The 13,971-nt window shown below is 40.3% G+C and overlaps 1 protein-coding gene across 1 annotated transcript in view; it reads left to right on the forward strand.

Moving 5' to 3' along the window:
• The window catches only part of PTBP2 (polypyrimidine tract binding protein 2), a 156,579-nt gene that overhangs the window by 117,507 nt on the left and 25,101 nt on the right, over nt 1-13,971 (forward strand). The window contains exons 10-11 of the mRNA XM_073593088.1: nt 5,804-5,837; nt 6,301-6,393. Coding sequence (XP_073449189.1) covers nt 5,804-5,837; nt 6,301-6,393 — 127 coding nt within the window. The remainder of the gene's footprint in view (nt 1-5,803; nt 5,838-6,300; nt 6,394-13,971) is intronic.

Raw genomic sequence — 13,971 nt, forward strand, 5'->3', positions numbered from 1 at the left:
CACAGTGTTTGCACACCGTGTGATAGTCTCTTCTGTAGTTGCTTTGTCAAGTGAAATCACAGCAAAGCCATCTGAGATGCAGTAAAGTGGAACCTAAATGTGCATGCAATACTTACCTGTCTTTCAACGGTCTTAAATCCCTCATGACAAAGAAGACTCAGAGCAGGCAGGTAGGTAGGTTTATTGTATTGCTAAAGAGACATTGCATGTCTCTTCTGCAATAAAGTGCTTGCCTGGTCACTGTTTTAAAAAGGAAAATTTAGTTCTGCTTTAAAACTGAATTCCAGGTATCGTGTGTTTTTTGATTACATTGGTCTGCTAGATCACAAAATATATGCATATGCCATATCTGACCAATCCCTTTAGAAGCAGAGAATCACTTTAGTAGCCAGCAGAGCAGTACTACAGTGATACTGTCTTCCACTTCCAGTGCTGAGTGGTTGCTCCGCTGTGTAGTGAACGTGGGGTCACTTGCTCAGCATGATGGCCATTCAGGGAACAGCTTGAATTTTTCTTACAGAGGTGGGCTTGGTATGGCATATGCTTACTTACTGGGCCAATGTAGCTATGCAGAAAAAAATAAAAAATCTTTACCTAATCAATTACGGTACACAGCAAGGCAGTGCTAAACCAAAGCAGTGAGACTGATAGGTTATAAAATTGCAACTTGACCCATACATTTACTGCTCTGCTGCTCTAACTTAGCATTGTGGTAAAATAGAACCTGCCCCGATCACTTCTTCATTGTGCGTCTCTTTTAAGCTCTGTTTCATCTTCAGTGATTAATCTGTCATTTCCTACCCAGAATTAGACCAGGGATTGCAGACACACACAAAAACAGTTGTATAGTTTTTTTTTTTTTTTTTTTTTTTTTTTTTCTATACTATGCGTGGCTCATTTTGGTAACTTTTTTGATAAGTGTCCCCCATATTTGCCTGTGGTCATAGGAATATTGGTAGTGCACTGATCAGCACATTTCTGTAAGTTTACAAATACTGTTGCATACACTGAGGCCTGTTCACACCACAGCACGCAGTGGCTCGCAGCAGGGGTCCGGTGCATCCCCGTTCATCATTTCAGGTACAATTTCAGCCCAATTTTTGGCTGAATTCGGACCTGAAACGGACCAGAAGACCCACAGGACTCCTGTACAATTCGCTCCGGAGATGTGTGAACCAGCTCCATAGAAAGCCGGTCACGATCTCCTGACATGCAAATTCAATTCGCAATAGCGTGAACCCAGCCTTAAAGCAGAGTTCCACCCAAGAATGAAACTTCTGCTTTAAGTGCTGGTGACCTCCTGACATGCCACATTTGGCATGTCATTTTTTTGGGAGAGGAGCGGATACCCTGTTTTTACAGGCACCCAGCTCCCAACTTCCTCCCTTGGCTCTGGCAGGAAGATTGCCTCTCCCCCCACACCCCCCTGCAATCTTCTGGGACACATCACAGGTCCCAGAAGATTGCCTGCCCATTCACAGTGCACAGTGCGTCACAGCCGGGCGCCCACAGTTAGAATGCGGCCCCACAGAGAGGAGCGAGGCTTTCTGCACCCGCATCGCTGGACCGTGGGACAGGTAAGTGTCTGATTTATTAAGTCAGCAGCTACACTTTTTGACTTTTAAATGGGTGGAACTCTGCTTTAAGTTGGTGGATCCTTGAAATATCAAAATATATAGTGCATGAACAAGAAGACATTTTTATTTACTAAAAGCAAACTATTGGTATAATTCTAAAAGAACAGCTTCACCAACTTTGACCAGTTTAAAGGCTCCTTTTGAAAGAATTTTTAGGACCTATTTTGCATACTGCCTCCTTTGTATCAATAAGGTATGAACTTTTTGGAAGTCTATAGAAAATATTTTAGGCCCAGCTCTCTGGGTGGGTACACACTAGAGATGGGAAGGTCTGAAAAACTGGGGGGGGAAACTTTTTTTTTTTTTTTTTTTCTGGAAAAATTGGAAAAAGAGTGTGAAATATGTTCTTTTACAATGATAAATAATATATTTGTCACATGGTATTCAAACTTTATACATTAGGACCTTTATGAAGGATTTATGACACTTTATATAGTCTTAAATGATTGCAAGTTCTCTCAGCTGAAGATGAACCCTGAAACACAATTCAAGTAACACTGTACTGCCCAATGCAGTTCTCAAACAAGAGAAATATGCATATCTGCCGCTAGGGGGCACTTGAGGGGAAAAGCTCCCGTTTAGTTTGCTTGTGGGCTACATCTTGTACCTCCTACAGTTGGGTGGGTGATGGGATACAGTATATTATATTTTCTGTCCTCTCAGGCCTTAATTGACAGGTAAGAGGGTAGGTAACAAATGTCTTTACAAATTAGTTTTATCTTTATAACCTTTAAATTATTTATCATAATGTTCTCCAATATCACAGCATGTTTCTCTATAGTTTGGTCAGTAAATTGTTTGTTTTTTCTTTTCCACCTCCCAGTAAAATAGGGAGACTAACATCTAGAGTTTCTGCTGAGAGCAATGCTGCAGTTTACAAATATTGTTTTCCAATTGCTACTATGGTGACAAAACACATTGTGGCACACCATGGGGGATCTAAAGAGATTTAAAAAAATACATTATGAAATAATGAGGACCATAATAAAAGTGCAGTAGTAGCTTTTCCCTCCAGAGTTCTCATTCTAGAAACACTTTCTGCTGCTTCTGGATCATTACAAGGTGTTTCTCCAGCAGCATCTTCAAGTAAGGAAGTGTTACAAACCACGGCCTCCCAAAAACACACAATACCTTCATTTATAGATGAATTGACTCCTGAAAATCAAAATGATTTCAATGTGAAAAACGAATCCACACTGAATTTTATTTTATATTTTTTTCAAATTCTACAAAAATTTCTATTTTTTTTTTTCCAGGAAAAAAACGTTTTCTCCTGGCTTTAAGGCTACTTTCAGACTGGGGCGGGCGTTGGCGGTAAAGCGGCGCTATTCAGCCGCTAGCGGGGCAGTTTTAACCCCTGCTAGCGGCCTAAAAAGGGTTAAAACCGCCCTCAAAGCACCACTGGGTTTGCGGTGATGCCCCATTGTTTTCAGTGGGAAGGGGCAATTTAGGAGCAGTGAATACAACGCTCCCATAGCGCTGCAAAGATGTAGCTTGCAGGACTTTTTTGATCGTCCTGCAAAAGCACCGCTGGAGACACAGGAGAGGCGCTTTACAAGCCCTTATTTTTAGCACTGTAGCGCCAGTAAAGTGCCTCAATGTGAAAGTAGCCTAAAATTTCCAGAAATGTTACATATCTAGTACACTGTAACAAAATAATTGTGACAAATTAATTAACACCACTCTTTGACAACACAATATGACCTTGTGGTCATAATCAACATATAATGTATATAACATCTATGTGATAAATTATAACAAAACCTACTTACAAATATAAAAATCAAATATAAAAATCAAATAATCAGTGTGACATAGTGATATTTGTGATAGTCCATAACATAATATAGTGCAGATCTTCAATGACAAAATCTTCCACCACACCGCTGTGACTGTGAAATCCACTCCCCTTCAGCGAACCCTGTCGGGTTCAGCCTCTTCCGATTCAGAAGACCCCCCCCCATATAGGCTGTAAATCTCCTGAGGAGGTGGGTTCCCGTGGTGTTGGGATTGTATGAGAGCTATGCATATACACTCTGGATACTAAACGGGGAGTCATTGGAGGTCATTACTCTGCCCCATAGTGTGTGGGAAAAGCCTGTGAGCCGAACACGAGAGTGGAAGGCAAAAGTAGCTGGTGAGTGTGCTCGCTGAAGGGGAGTGGATTTCAGTCACAGCGGTGTGGTGGAAGATTTTGTCATTGAAGATCTGCACTATATTATGTTATGGACTATCACAACTATCACTATGTCACACTGATTATTTGATTTTTATATTTGTAAGTAGGTTTTGTTATAATTTATCACATAGATGTTATATACATTATATGTTGATTATGAGCACAAGGTCATATTGTGTTGTCAAAGAGTGGTGTTAATTAATTTGTTACAGTTAATTTTCACATATAGTTTTTGAGGGAATTTCATTAGCGCTGCGATTTGATTTCACTATTTGGGAGGGCGTGTTTATAGTGAATCATTTATTATTTTGCACTATTTTATTATTCAAGCAGCTGCTTAGAGTGAGGCTTTAATCCCCTAAGCGCAGCGTTTGGCACACAGGAGAGGGCGGAGAATCTGTGTACCATATTATTGATATATCTAGTACACTGTGTTTATCTCCACTGACCTGCAGTTGTCTTAAAGTTTTAGACGATGTACTGCAATTAATTTCACTCCATCTGTATAGCTTTATGTGATTTACCTTACATACTTGAATTGGTCAGCATTAATTTCTTTGTCTTTTTTTTTTTTTGGTGGTTTTGTTTCACACTCAATTTTTGCTTTTCTTTTTTATTTATACAAATCTCTATTTGTATCAACTACTCTAATACGTTTTTCTTTCAAGGTCCTACCAAAGATTTTGATGAAGCTCTCTTCCTGTCTTAGTAATCTCTTATTCTTTGCAGTAACTGGGCATTCTGTCATCTATTCTAATGCTGTATCTTTCCTCTGAAACTTGTCTTTTCCTATCCCTATTCTGCCATTTGCTCTATTCCTTCATTTCTATTTGGATGATGTGTATTCTGGTATGAAATGTGGGAAGTTTGATTGCCAGGATATCTTGATACATTTTTTTTTTTCTTTGCCATCTAGACTGAAGGCAGGCAAACTGGGTCTCTGACTAGATTACCCTGACAACCAAGGGGATTCTTAACACAATGCAATATTAGGCATACCACATGAAGTTTCTAACAACGTTTTCCCTCTAGCAACCAGTTAGCACCTCCATTGAATGTTTTTAATTCCATGCTAGCCAAAAGGAAATTGTAACTCGTTGCTATGTAGCAGCTCTTAGGTCAGAAACTTCATACGAAAAAACTTTTGCTTGTGTGAGGCACCGGTATTCACTGTCAGGAGCATGCACACATCGCTTCATTGATCAGCATCATGGTATAGAACACCCTGATGACTAGGTATGTGTTTACCTGTGGAATCACATTTTCTCTGCCTTTAGTCCAGAAGCTGCAGGCCATTTCTGTGCTGAGTATGGTAATCATTGGTCAAACATTAGTCTGTACCATCTGCATGTTTAAATGATTTGCCAGCCATCCATGTGATGTTTCCTTAGCATTTCAAATCAAAGTGTGCTTTATGCACTGAAATCTAAAACTGTTTCTGCTACGTGCCTTCCCTGTGTCAAAACAAATGACTGCCTTGTATTCTGATGAATGTGTTTTCCCATACTTGTCTTGGATGACTACATTTTAGTTCTTCTTGCACAGTACATAAGCCAACCATTTTTTTTCTGACCAAACTCCTGCATTTCCTTTGTACTGACCTTTATTTTATTTTCTCCCCACTTCTTTTTTTATTTTGTTCTGCATCATCTTCTACCCTCCCCCTTACTCCTTATATTTGTGTCCTCCCTGTGTGTGATGTTCTTCCTGTTCCTCAATGTTTTCTAAACACTGCTGTCAAACGTCTTCCCATGTTCTGTGTCTGTTTTCACCCTCCCCCTTCATACCCTATGTTCATGCTTCTTTGCTTGAACAATATGTTCCTCGGACCAACTTGCCCCAATTAACTGCCTTGAACCATGATCCATGACCACCTTCACCATTCTACGGGAACCACCCTTCGTTATGGATGATCTGTTCATCTCCGCTCTTCCTCGACTCTTCTCTCTTCTTGTCTTACGCTGCTTGCTCTTCTCTCCTTCTAAAGATGGTTTCGCCCCAAAGTCTGTTTACCCTCTTCGGTATGTTATTGTTAGCACTATACTTTTATTATTAATTTAATTATTTTTTTTTACTTTTTTTTTTTTTTTTTTTTTTTTTTATTTGTAGTTAGCACTTTGGCGTAAAGTTGAATAGTACTTCATTTTCTGCTTTTTTTTTTTTTTTTTTTTTCTTATTTCCCTTTTATTAAAAAAAAAAAAAAATCACTATAGACACGTTATTTTAATGCATGTGAATTTATTTTGCATGGTCTTTAATTTTGTTGTCATTCACATAGCTTTGAGGGTATATCAAATATATTCTTATCCAAAGTTCACTGTTCAAAATCTTCTTTTCATTCTTGTGAATGTCAGGACTGGTTGAATGGTACTTTTGGTGTTTGATTCATTTTGATCTTAAAATCTTATTGAAGTTCATTAGACCTCAGTTTACGTTTTTATTTATTTTTTTTTTTTTACATTTTGCTTTGAATCTGATATAAAGGTGTTTATGGAGATGTGCAGCGTGTGAAGATTCTGTACAATAAGAAAGACAGTGCGCTTATACAGATGGCTGATGGAAACCAGTCACAGCTGGGTAAGAAATTTGTTGCATTTTCTCAATGTATTACATTGCTGGCCTTTTTCATTAAACTATATGCAAATCCTCACCTTGTAAATCCACCTATTAAGTTTAACATAGAAATGAAAGGAAAAACATACAGTGCCTTGAAAAAGTATTCATACCCCTTAAAATTTTCCTCGCTGACAGCTGAATGTCAAAAAAAACATTACCAGTGTTCTGTCGATTTGTGCCTTCCATCGAACAGAAGGGCACTCCAGCTGATTTCCCGATCAGCTGTCGTGACGTCACCATAGCGCATGCACACATTGTAGGAGGCTTTTTTCGATGGGAGATACCATTTGACGGGCACAATTGAATACTACGCAAACAGTGGAGGGACACCGTATTTGTCATATTGTGCCTTGCTGTTGCGCCACAGGTTTACAGTGTGCTCAAGGTCCAGTTTTGTCTGTGTTGCAGGGCGGGTATGCTTTGTTGAACGGCGGGTTTTGCCTGTGTCTAAGGGCGGGTTGCAACACAGACAAAACCGCCCTGCAACAGCGAGCATCAATCTGACAGCTACGGTGTCCCTCAGCTCTTTGCATAGCTTTCAATTGTGCCCGTGAAATGGTATAAAGCCTCCTTCGTTGTGAGCATGCGCTATGGTGACGTCACTCCAGCTGATTGGGAGATCAGCTGGAGTGCCCTTCCATTTTGCACATGCGCGGGCACTTTTCGATGGGGGGGTGGGCGATAAAACACCGGCAAAACAAAATTGTGAAAAAAAAATCCCCAAATTTTATAACGTGGAGTCCCTCCAAAATCCGTACCAGACCCTTATCCAAGCATGCAGCCTGGCAGGTCAGAAAAGGGGGAGGGGGGACAAGCAAGCACCCCCCCCCCCCCCTTCCCGAACCATACCAGGCCACATGCAGGGATGGGAGGGAGGCCCTTGTCCCCATTAACATGCCCATCCCAAAGCACCTTGTCCCCATGTTGATATAGTATATGTAGGTAAAAATGACCACAGAACAGTTTTCCACTTTGCAACAAACCATTTTAAATGTGCTTTGGCCCAGAGAAGATCGCACCATTTCTGGATCATGTTGAGATATGGGTGCTTCTTTGCATCATCGAGCTTTAACTAGCATTTTTGGATGACACAGTGAACTGTGTTCCAAGACAGTGACTTTTGGAAGTATTTTTTTTTAGCCCATGCAGTGGTGTCCATCGCATAATTAACCCTGTTTTTAATGCAGTGCCGTCTGAGGGCCAGAAGATCATGGGCATCTGAGTATTGTGTTTTGGCCTTGTTCTTTGAGAACAGGGATTTCTCCAGATTCCCTGAATCTTTTGATGACATTATGTATTGTATATGATGATATATTTAAAGTCTTTGCAACGTTACATAGGGGAACATTATTTTGAAATTGTTTGGCAATTTTTAGATGCAGCTTTTCACGGGTTGGTAAAACTGCCCATCTTTACTTCTGAAATACTCACTCTCTCTAAGATGTTCTTTTTATACCTAGTCATGTTACTGACCTGTTAGCATTTAACCCAATTAGTTGCAAAATGTTCTTCCAGCGCTACCTTGTTAGTAACACTAAGGCTCGGTTCACACCCAAGACGGATCTGTCTCACAGCAGGGGTCCAGTGCATGCTGGTTCAGTTTCGGGTCCTATTTCAGCACAAATTTTTATGCTGAATTTGCACCTGAAACGGACCAAAAGACGCACAGCATTTTTCTGCAAAACCCACTGGACCTGCTGCGGAGATATGTGAACCAGCTCCATAGACACCCGGTCAAAATCTCCTGCTATTGCGAACCCAGTCTTACTGTCCCAACTTTGAGACGTGTTGCTGTCATCAATTTCAAAATTACCTTTTTGTTTTTTTTGTTTTTTAATGGTACATTTTCAAATTTTCTCAATTTAAACATTTTGATATGGGGTTTGAGATTTGCAGATCATTGCGTTCTGTTTTATGTAGATTTACATACCGTGTTGTACTAAATGACATACAGTACTATGCAAACGATTTAGGCAGGTTTGAAAAAATGATGAAAATTAGGAATGCGTTCACAAATAGAAGTGTTTATAGTTTATTTTCATCAGTTAATAACATGGAAAGTAAATAAACAGACGAGAAATCTAAATCAAATCAATATTTGGGGTTACTGCTTTTTGGCTTCAAACAAGCATCAATTCTTCTAGTTACAAATGCGCAAGCGTTCGAATGGAATTGGGCAGGTTGGTTGGTTCCAAACATTTTGGAGAACTAACCACAGATCTTCTGTGGATTTAGGCTGCCTCAGATCTTTCTGTCTCTTCATGTAATTCCAGACAGGCTCAATGATGTTGAGATCAGATCTTTATAGGAACCAAACCATCACTTCCAGGACTTCTTGTTCTTCCTTATGCTGAAGATATTTCTTAATGACATTGACTGTACGTTTGGGGTCATTGTCCTACTGCAAATTAGATTTGGGGCCAATGACGCGCTCCATGATGGTATCACAGAGACACAATTGATCCCCCAACTCCATTTGCAGAAATGCAGTCCCAAACCTGCAACGAACTTCCACCATTCTTCATTGTTGGCTGCAGACACTTGTTGTTGTGCTACAGCCCTTTGGCGAACAAACCGCCTCCTGCTACAGCAAATGTTTCAAATTTTGACTCGTCGGTCCAGAGCACCTGCTGTCATCACCCCAGTTCCTATGTTTTTGTGCATAGTTGAGTCGCTTACCCTTGTTTCCATAAACAAAAAAGAAAAGTGCCATTTGACAGGAACTCAAGCGCTCACAATGGCCTGCTGGATCATGCATATGAAGTGGTTGCGAAGGATGAGCAATTGTTAACTCTTGAAGTAGCAGTAAAAAAAGGTTGCAGAGGATTAGCAACTGCCATTGAATTTTTCAACGTTGAAAAAGGGGCGGGACACTGAAACTTACGCCTACCCACTGCTATCCCTTGCACAAGGTCTACACAGGACTGCACAGTGTGTGTGAGAGGCTACACCGCAGCCATGGCTTGAGGTTCGGTTTCTCTGCTGGTGTGTTCCCCTGGCTTTCAGCCTCCTATCCAGGTGTATTGGTGATCGAGATCTCCGCCGCCATTGCTGTCCAGCGCTTTTTTGGGCCAACATCTGCGGCCTTTTACATTCCCATCTATGCCTTTAACCAGGCTCCTCGGTGTGGGGATGCGGTGTAGTCGCATCGGCTAAAAGCCGCTCGGCTGTTATACCGTAGGAGCAGGAGAGGATGCCCCTCCCGCCGCTCTTACTGGGTCTCCCGATCACCAATCCGCTGCCTCCGGCGGCTAGGGACACACTGGAACGAAGCCGTAAGCGGCTTCGTTCCAGCCTCCTGATTGTAAACACGGAAGCGACGTTATGACGTCACTTCCCATTTTAAAAAAATATACAGTGTTCAGAATCGCCGAAAATGGCGATCTGAATACTTTAAAGTGCAAAGAAGGGATCAGGGGTTTTTTAGACCCCCGATCCCTCCATAAAGAGTACCTGTCACCACCTATTACTGTCACAAGGGATGTTTACATTCCTTGTGACGGCAATAAAAGTGATCAAATTTTTTTTTTTTTTAACCGGTTCAATACAGGGCATTTTCACCCCCTTCCTTCCCAGACCAATTTTTAGTTTTCACCGCTGTCGCACTTTAAACGACATTTGCGCGGTCGTGCGACATTGTACCCAAACAGAATTTGACGTCCTTTTTTTCCCACAAATAGAGCTTTCTTTTGGTGGTATTTGATCACCTCTGTGGTTTTTATTTTTTGCGCTATAAACAAAAAAAAGAAGAGCGACAATTTTGAAAAAAAAAACACTATTTTTTACATTTTGCTATAATAAATATCCCAATTTAAAAAAAAAAAATATTTTTTCCTCAGTTTCGGCCGATACCTATTCTTCTACATATTTTTGGTAAAAAAAATCGCAATAAGCGTATATTGATTGGTTTGCGCAAAAGTTATAGCGTCTACAAAATCCGGGATAGATTTATGGCATTTTTTAAAAAAAATTATTTATTTTTTTTTACTAGTAATAGCGGCGATCGCAATTTTTTTTCGTGACTGCGGCATTATGGCGGACACATCGGACACTTTTGACACATTTTTGGGACCATTCACATTTATACAGCGATCAATGCTATAAAATTGCATTGATTACTGTGTAAATGTGACAGGCAGTGAAGGGGTTAACCACTAGGGGGACACAAGGGGTTAAATATGTTTCCTAGGGAATGCCTCTAACCGTACAAGGGGAGGAGACCGATCAGTGTTCCGCTGTACTGGGAACACAGATCGCTCTCCTCTCACCTGACAGGACGTGGATCTGTGCTTTTACACACACACATCCACGGTCCGGCCCGGTTAACGGGCAATCGCGGATGCCCGGCAGACATCGCGGCTGCCGGGCACACGCACCGGGCGCGCGCGTGCGCCCCCTAGACGGCCGGGAACCCGAGGCCGTCATATGATGTCCACCCAGGATGGGAGATCCCATCTGTGGACGTCATATGTCTATACGCAGGTAGGGAAGTGGTTAAACACAATTTATAAATATAAAAATAAATAAAATTAAATAAGGGGAACATTTTTTTTTAAAGCGCCCCCGCGAGCTCGCGCAGCAAAGAAAACGCATGCGGAAGTCGCGCCCGCATATGTAAACGGTGTTCAAATCTCACACGTTGAGGTATCGCCGCGATCGTCAGAGAGCAATAATACTAGCACTAGACCTCCTCCATAACTAACCTGGTAACCATAAAAAAAATTTAAAGTGTTGCCTATGGAGATTTTTAGGTACCGTAGTTTGTCGCCATTCCACGAGTCCGTGCAATTATAAAGCGTGACATGTTTGCTATCTATTTACTCGGCATAACATTATCTTTCACATTATACAAAATAATTGGGATAACTTTACTGTTTGTTTTTTTTTTTTTTTTTTTTTATATTCATGAAAGTGTCCCTTTTCCCAAAAAGTTGCGTTTAAAACACCGCTGCACAAATACAGTGTGATATAAAATATTGCAACACTTGCCATTTTATTCTCTAGATTCTCTGCTAAAAAAAATATAAGTAATTTTCTAGCAAAAAATACGGATTTTAACTTTTAAACACCAAATGTCAAAAATAGGCTTAGTCATGAAAGGGTTAAGAACTGTCTTCAGCATACAGAACAAGGAGTCCTGGAAGTGATGCTTTGGTCCCACAGAGCCCTGATCTTAACATTATCCAGTCTGTTTGGGATTACATGAAGAGACATAAGGATCTGAGGCAGACTACATTCACAGATCTGTGGTTAGTTCTCCAAGATATTTGGAACAACCTACCTGCCACATTCCTTCACAAACTGTGTGCACATACACTGTGCGTGAACAATTGCTGGTTTGAAGCCAAAGGATAGTCACACCAAATATTGATTCTTCTGTTCTCACAATTAAAATATATATTTTTGAAAGCATTCTTTCTTTACAGTATTTAACAGCTGCCTAAAACTTTTGCACAGTACATTACATTTTTTATACAAGTGGTACTGCTGATGTTTTATGAGTGGAGTCTTGTGGTTTAATTGCCACCCGGTCACAGTCTGCCTAGCAGGGTAGCACGGGCAGACTGGATCAAGTACATGTAAGTGACTAGATTAAAAGCATGCCACTCCTGCAATTCCCTATACCCGGCCGTTTTGAATGGCCCGGGGTATCACGTGACACCCCCCCCCCCCCAGAGTAATACAGTGTCACTATGCTAACACTAAACTACTCTGATGAAAGTATGTACAAAAATTAATAAAAAATTATGTATTTTTAACATAGTCACCAGTCAGTATCCCTGATCACTGCCACACCAGTCATGATGACACTGTACTGCACTAGTGACAGTATGTGAAAAATGTTTTATTTAATGTCTTAACTTTTCAAAAAAAGTGACATTGTGAATTGTGACTGCTTTCCAAAAAGGCGTAATTTGGGGGATATTTGTACTATACTGCCATTTTAAGGGCCTCAAGAAATGAGGTAGGTCGTCGGTACATAGGGATTGATCAGTATTCAAATATATATGTAAAGACATTCCGGGGCAACCACAATTGGAAGCGCTGATCGGGACAGTCTTGAAAGGACAAACAATCAGAAAGCTCAATGAGATAAAATCGTGCCGATTTAATAATGACATATACTTAAATGAACAGTTATTTAAAAATCTCCTTGCATAGATGGAGCAACTGCAAAGCGTGCTCCTCACTGTGTGACAGTACCTTGAGCAACAGTCAGTGGTGGACTGGCTTGGTGAAGCAATGCTGCGATGGCAAAACCTTCATGTATTCCTGGATGTCACTAGGAGGAGGGAAGCCAGCATGTGCAGAGCCAGATGGACAATATGAGGCCTCGATCGAATCACCAATGATATGTGGTAGGATGGTGGGACAGAGAGGCCGCCGGAACAACCACCGACCGGAGCTGGTGGATGGAAACACCCGAGCGTGACGTCTTACGATCGGGGAACACAAGTCCAAAACGAGGCTTGAAGCACACAGGGTAGAGAGCAAGCCGAGGGGAATGGGGAGAGAGAGGATAGCTGTTGTCTTGACAACACGTATTGGGCGTGGCCCTTCTTCAGGTCATGGGACATAGACAGCCAATGAGGTTTAAATAGGGGTGGATCGTGGGAAGGATCACAAATTTAAAGGAACCATGATTGGTTTCTCCACCGCAGCATACCTCCATTGTTTAAGCAAACTGATGACAATAATTTACTCTACATACACTGTAACTACTCAAACAAACAAAGACAAGTGGAACAATAAAAATAAAAGTAATGGACAAGAAAAATGGTTAAAATTAAGGATTAAAAAAAATTTTTAATAAAACGATTGAGAAAAAATATGTAGTAAAATAAAAGTAAAACTAAATGTAAAAAATAATAATAAATATAAGTTACAAGTAAAAATAATTAATAAAAATAATTCCCAAAAGAAGTATTACATTTCTGAAATAGAAAATATTAAAAGCTATACTGTATATGATAGCCCAAAATACATGATCAATAGAGATTTAGGCTCTGTTTCCACTACTGCGAGTTGTTGTGCGACTTGACACATCAAAATCCATGTATTTCAATGGTCCCGTTCTAGTTGTTGTAACTTAAGTCGCAGCAACTCAGAAAAGGTTGTTGTACTTATTTGTTCTGACTTTGGTGCGACTTGTTCTCACCAGTCGCATGGCATTGCATCAAAAAAAAAAAAAAAAGAGGCGGGGGGGAATAAATGGGTAATTGGAAGCCATGTGGAAATGGACAGATGGTGTCCAATGCATAACGCCATGTAATATGTAATATATATATATATATATATATATATATATATATATATATATATATATATATATATATATATATATATATATATATATATATATTCAAATTCCCTCAGTATGTAACCTATGGGTACTTACTGAGGGTTTACAGACTGAAAAAAAGATGATACTATGAATCTCTAGACCTTCGTACAGCCCATTGGGGGATGGAGAGGCCAGTTTGTAGATCCAGAATGATTCTCATTTACATAATAAGGAGAACCTCTCATCATCAATCA

Source organism: Aquarana catesbeiana, linkage group LG07 (assembly GCF_042186555.1).
Source record: "Aquarana catesbeiana isolate 2022-GZ linkage group LG07, ASM4218655v1, whole genome shotgun sequence".
NCBI classification, from domain to species: domain Eukaryota; kingdom Metazoa; phylum Chordata; class Amphibia; order Anura; family Ranidae; genus Aquarana; species Aquarana catesbeiana.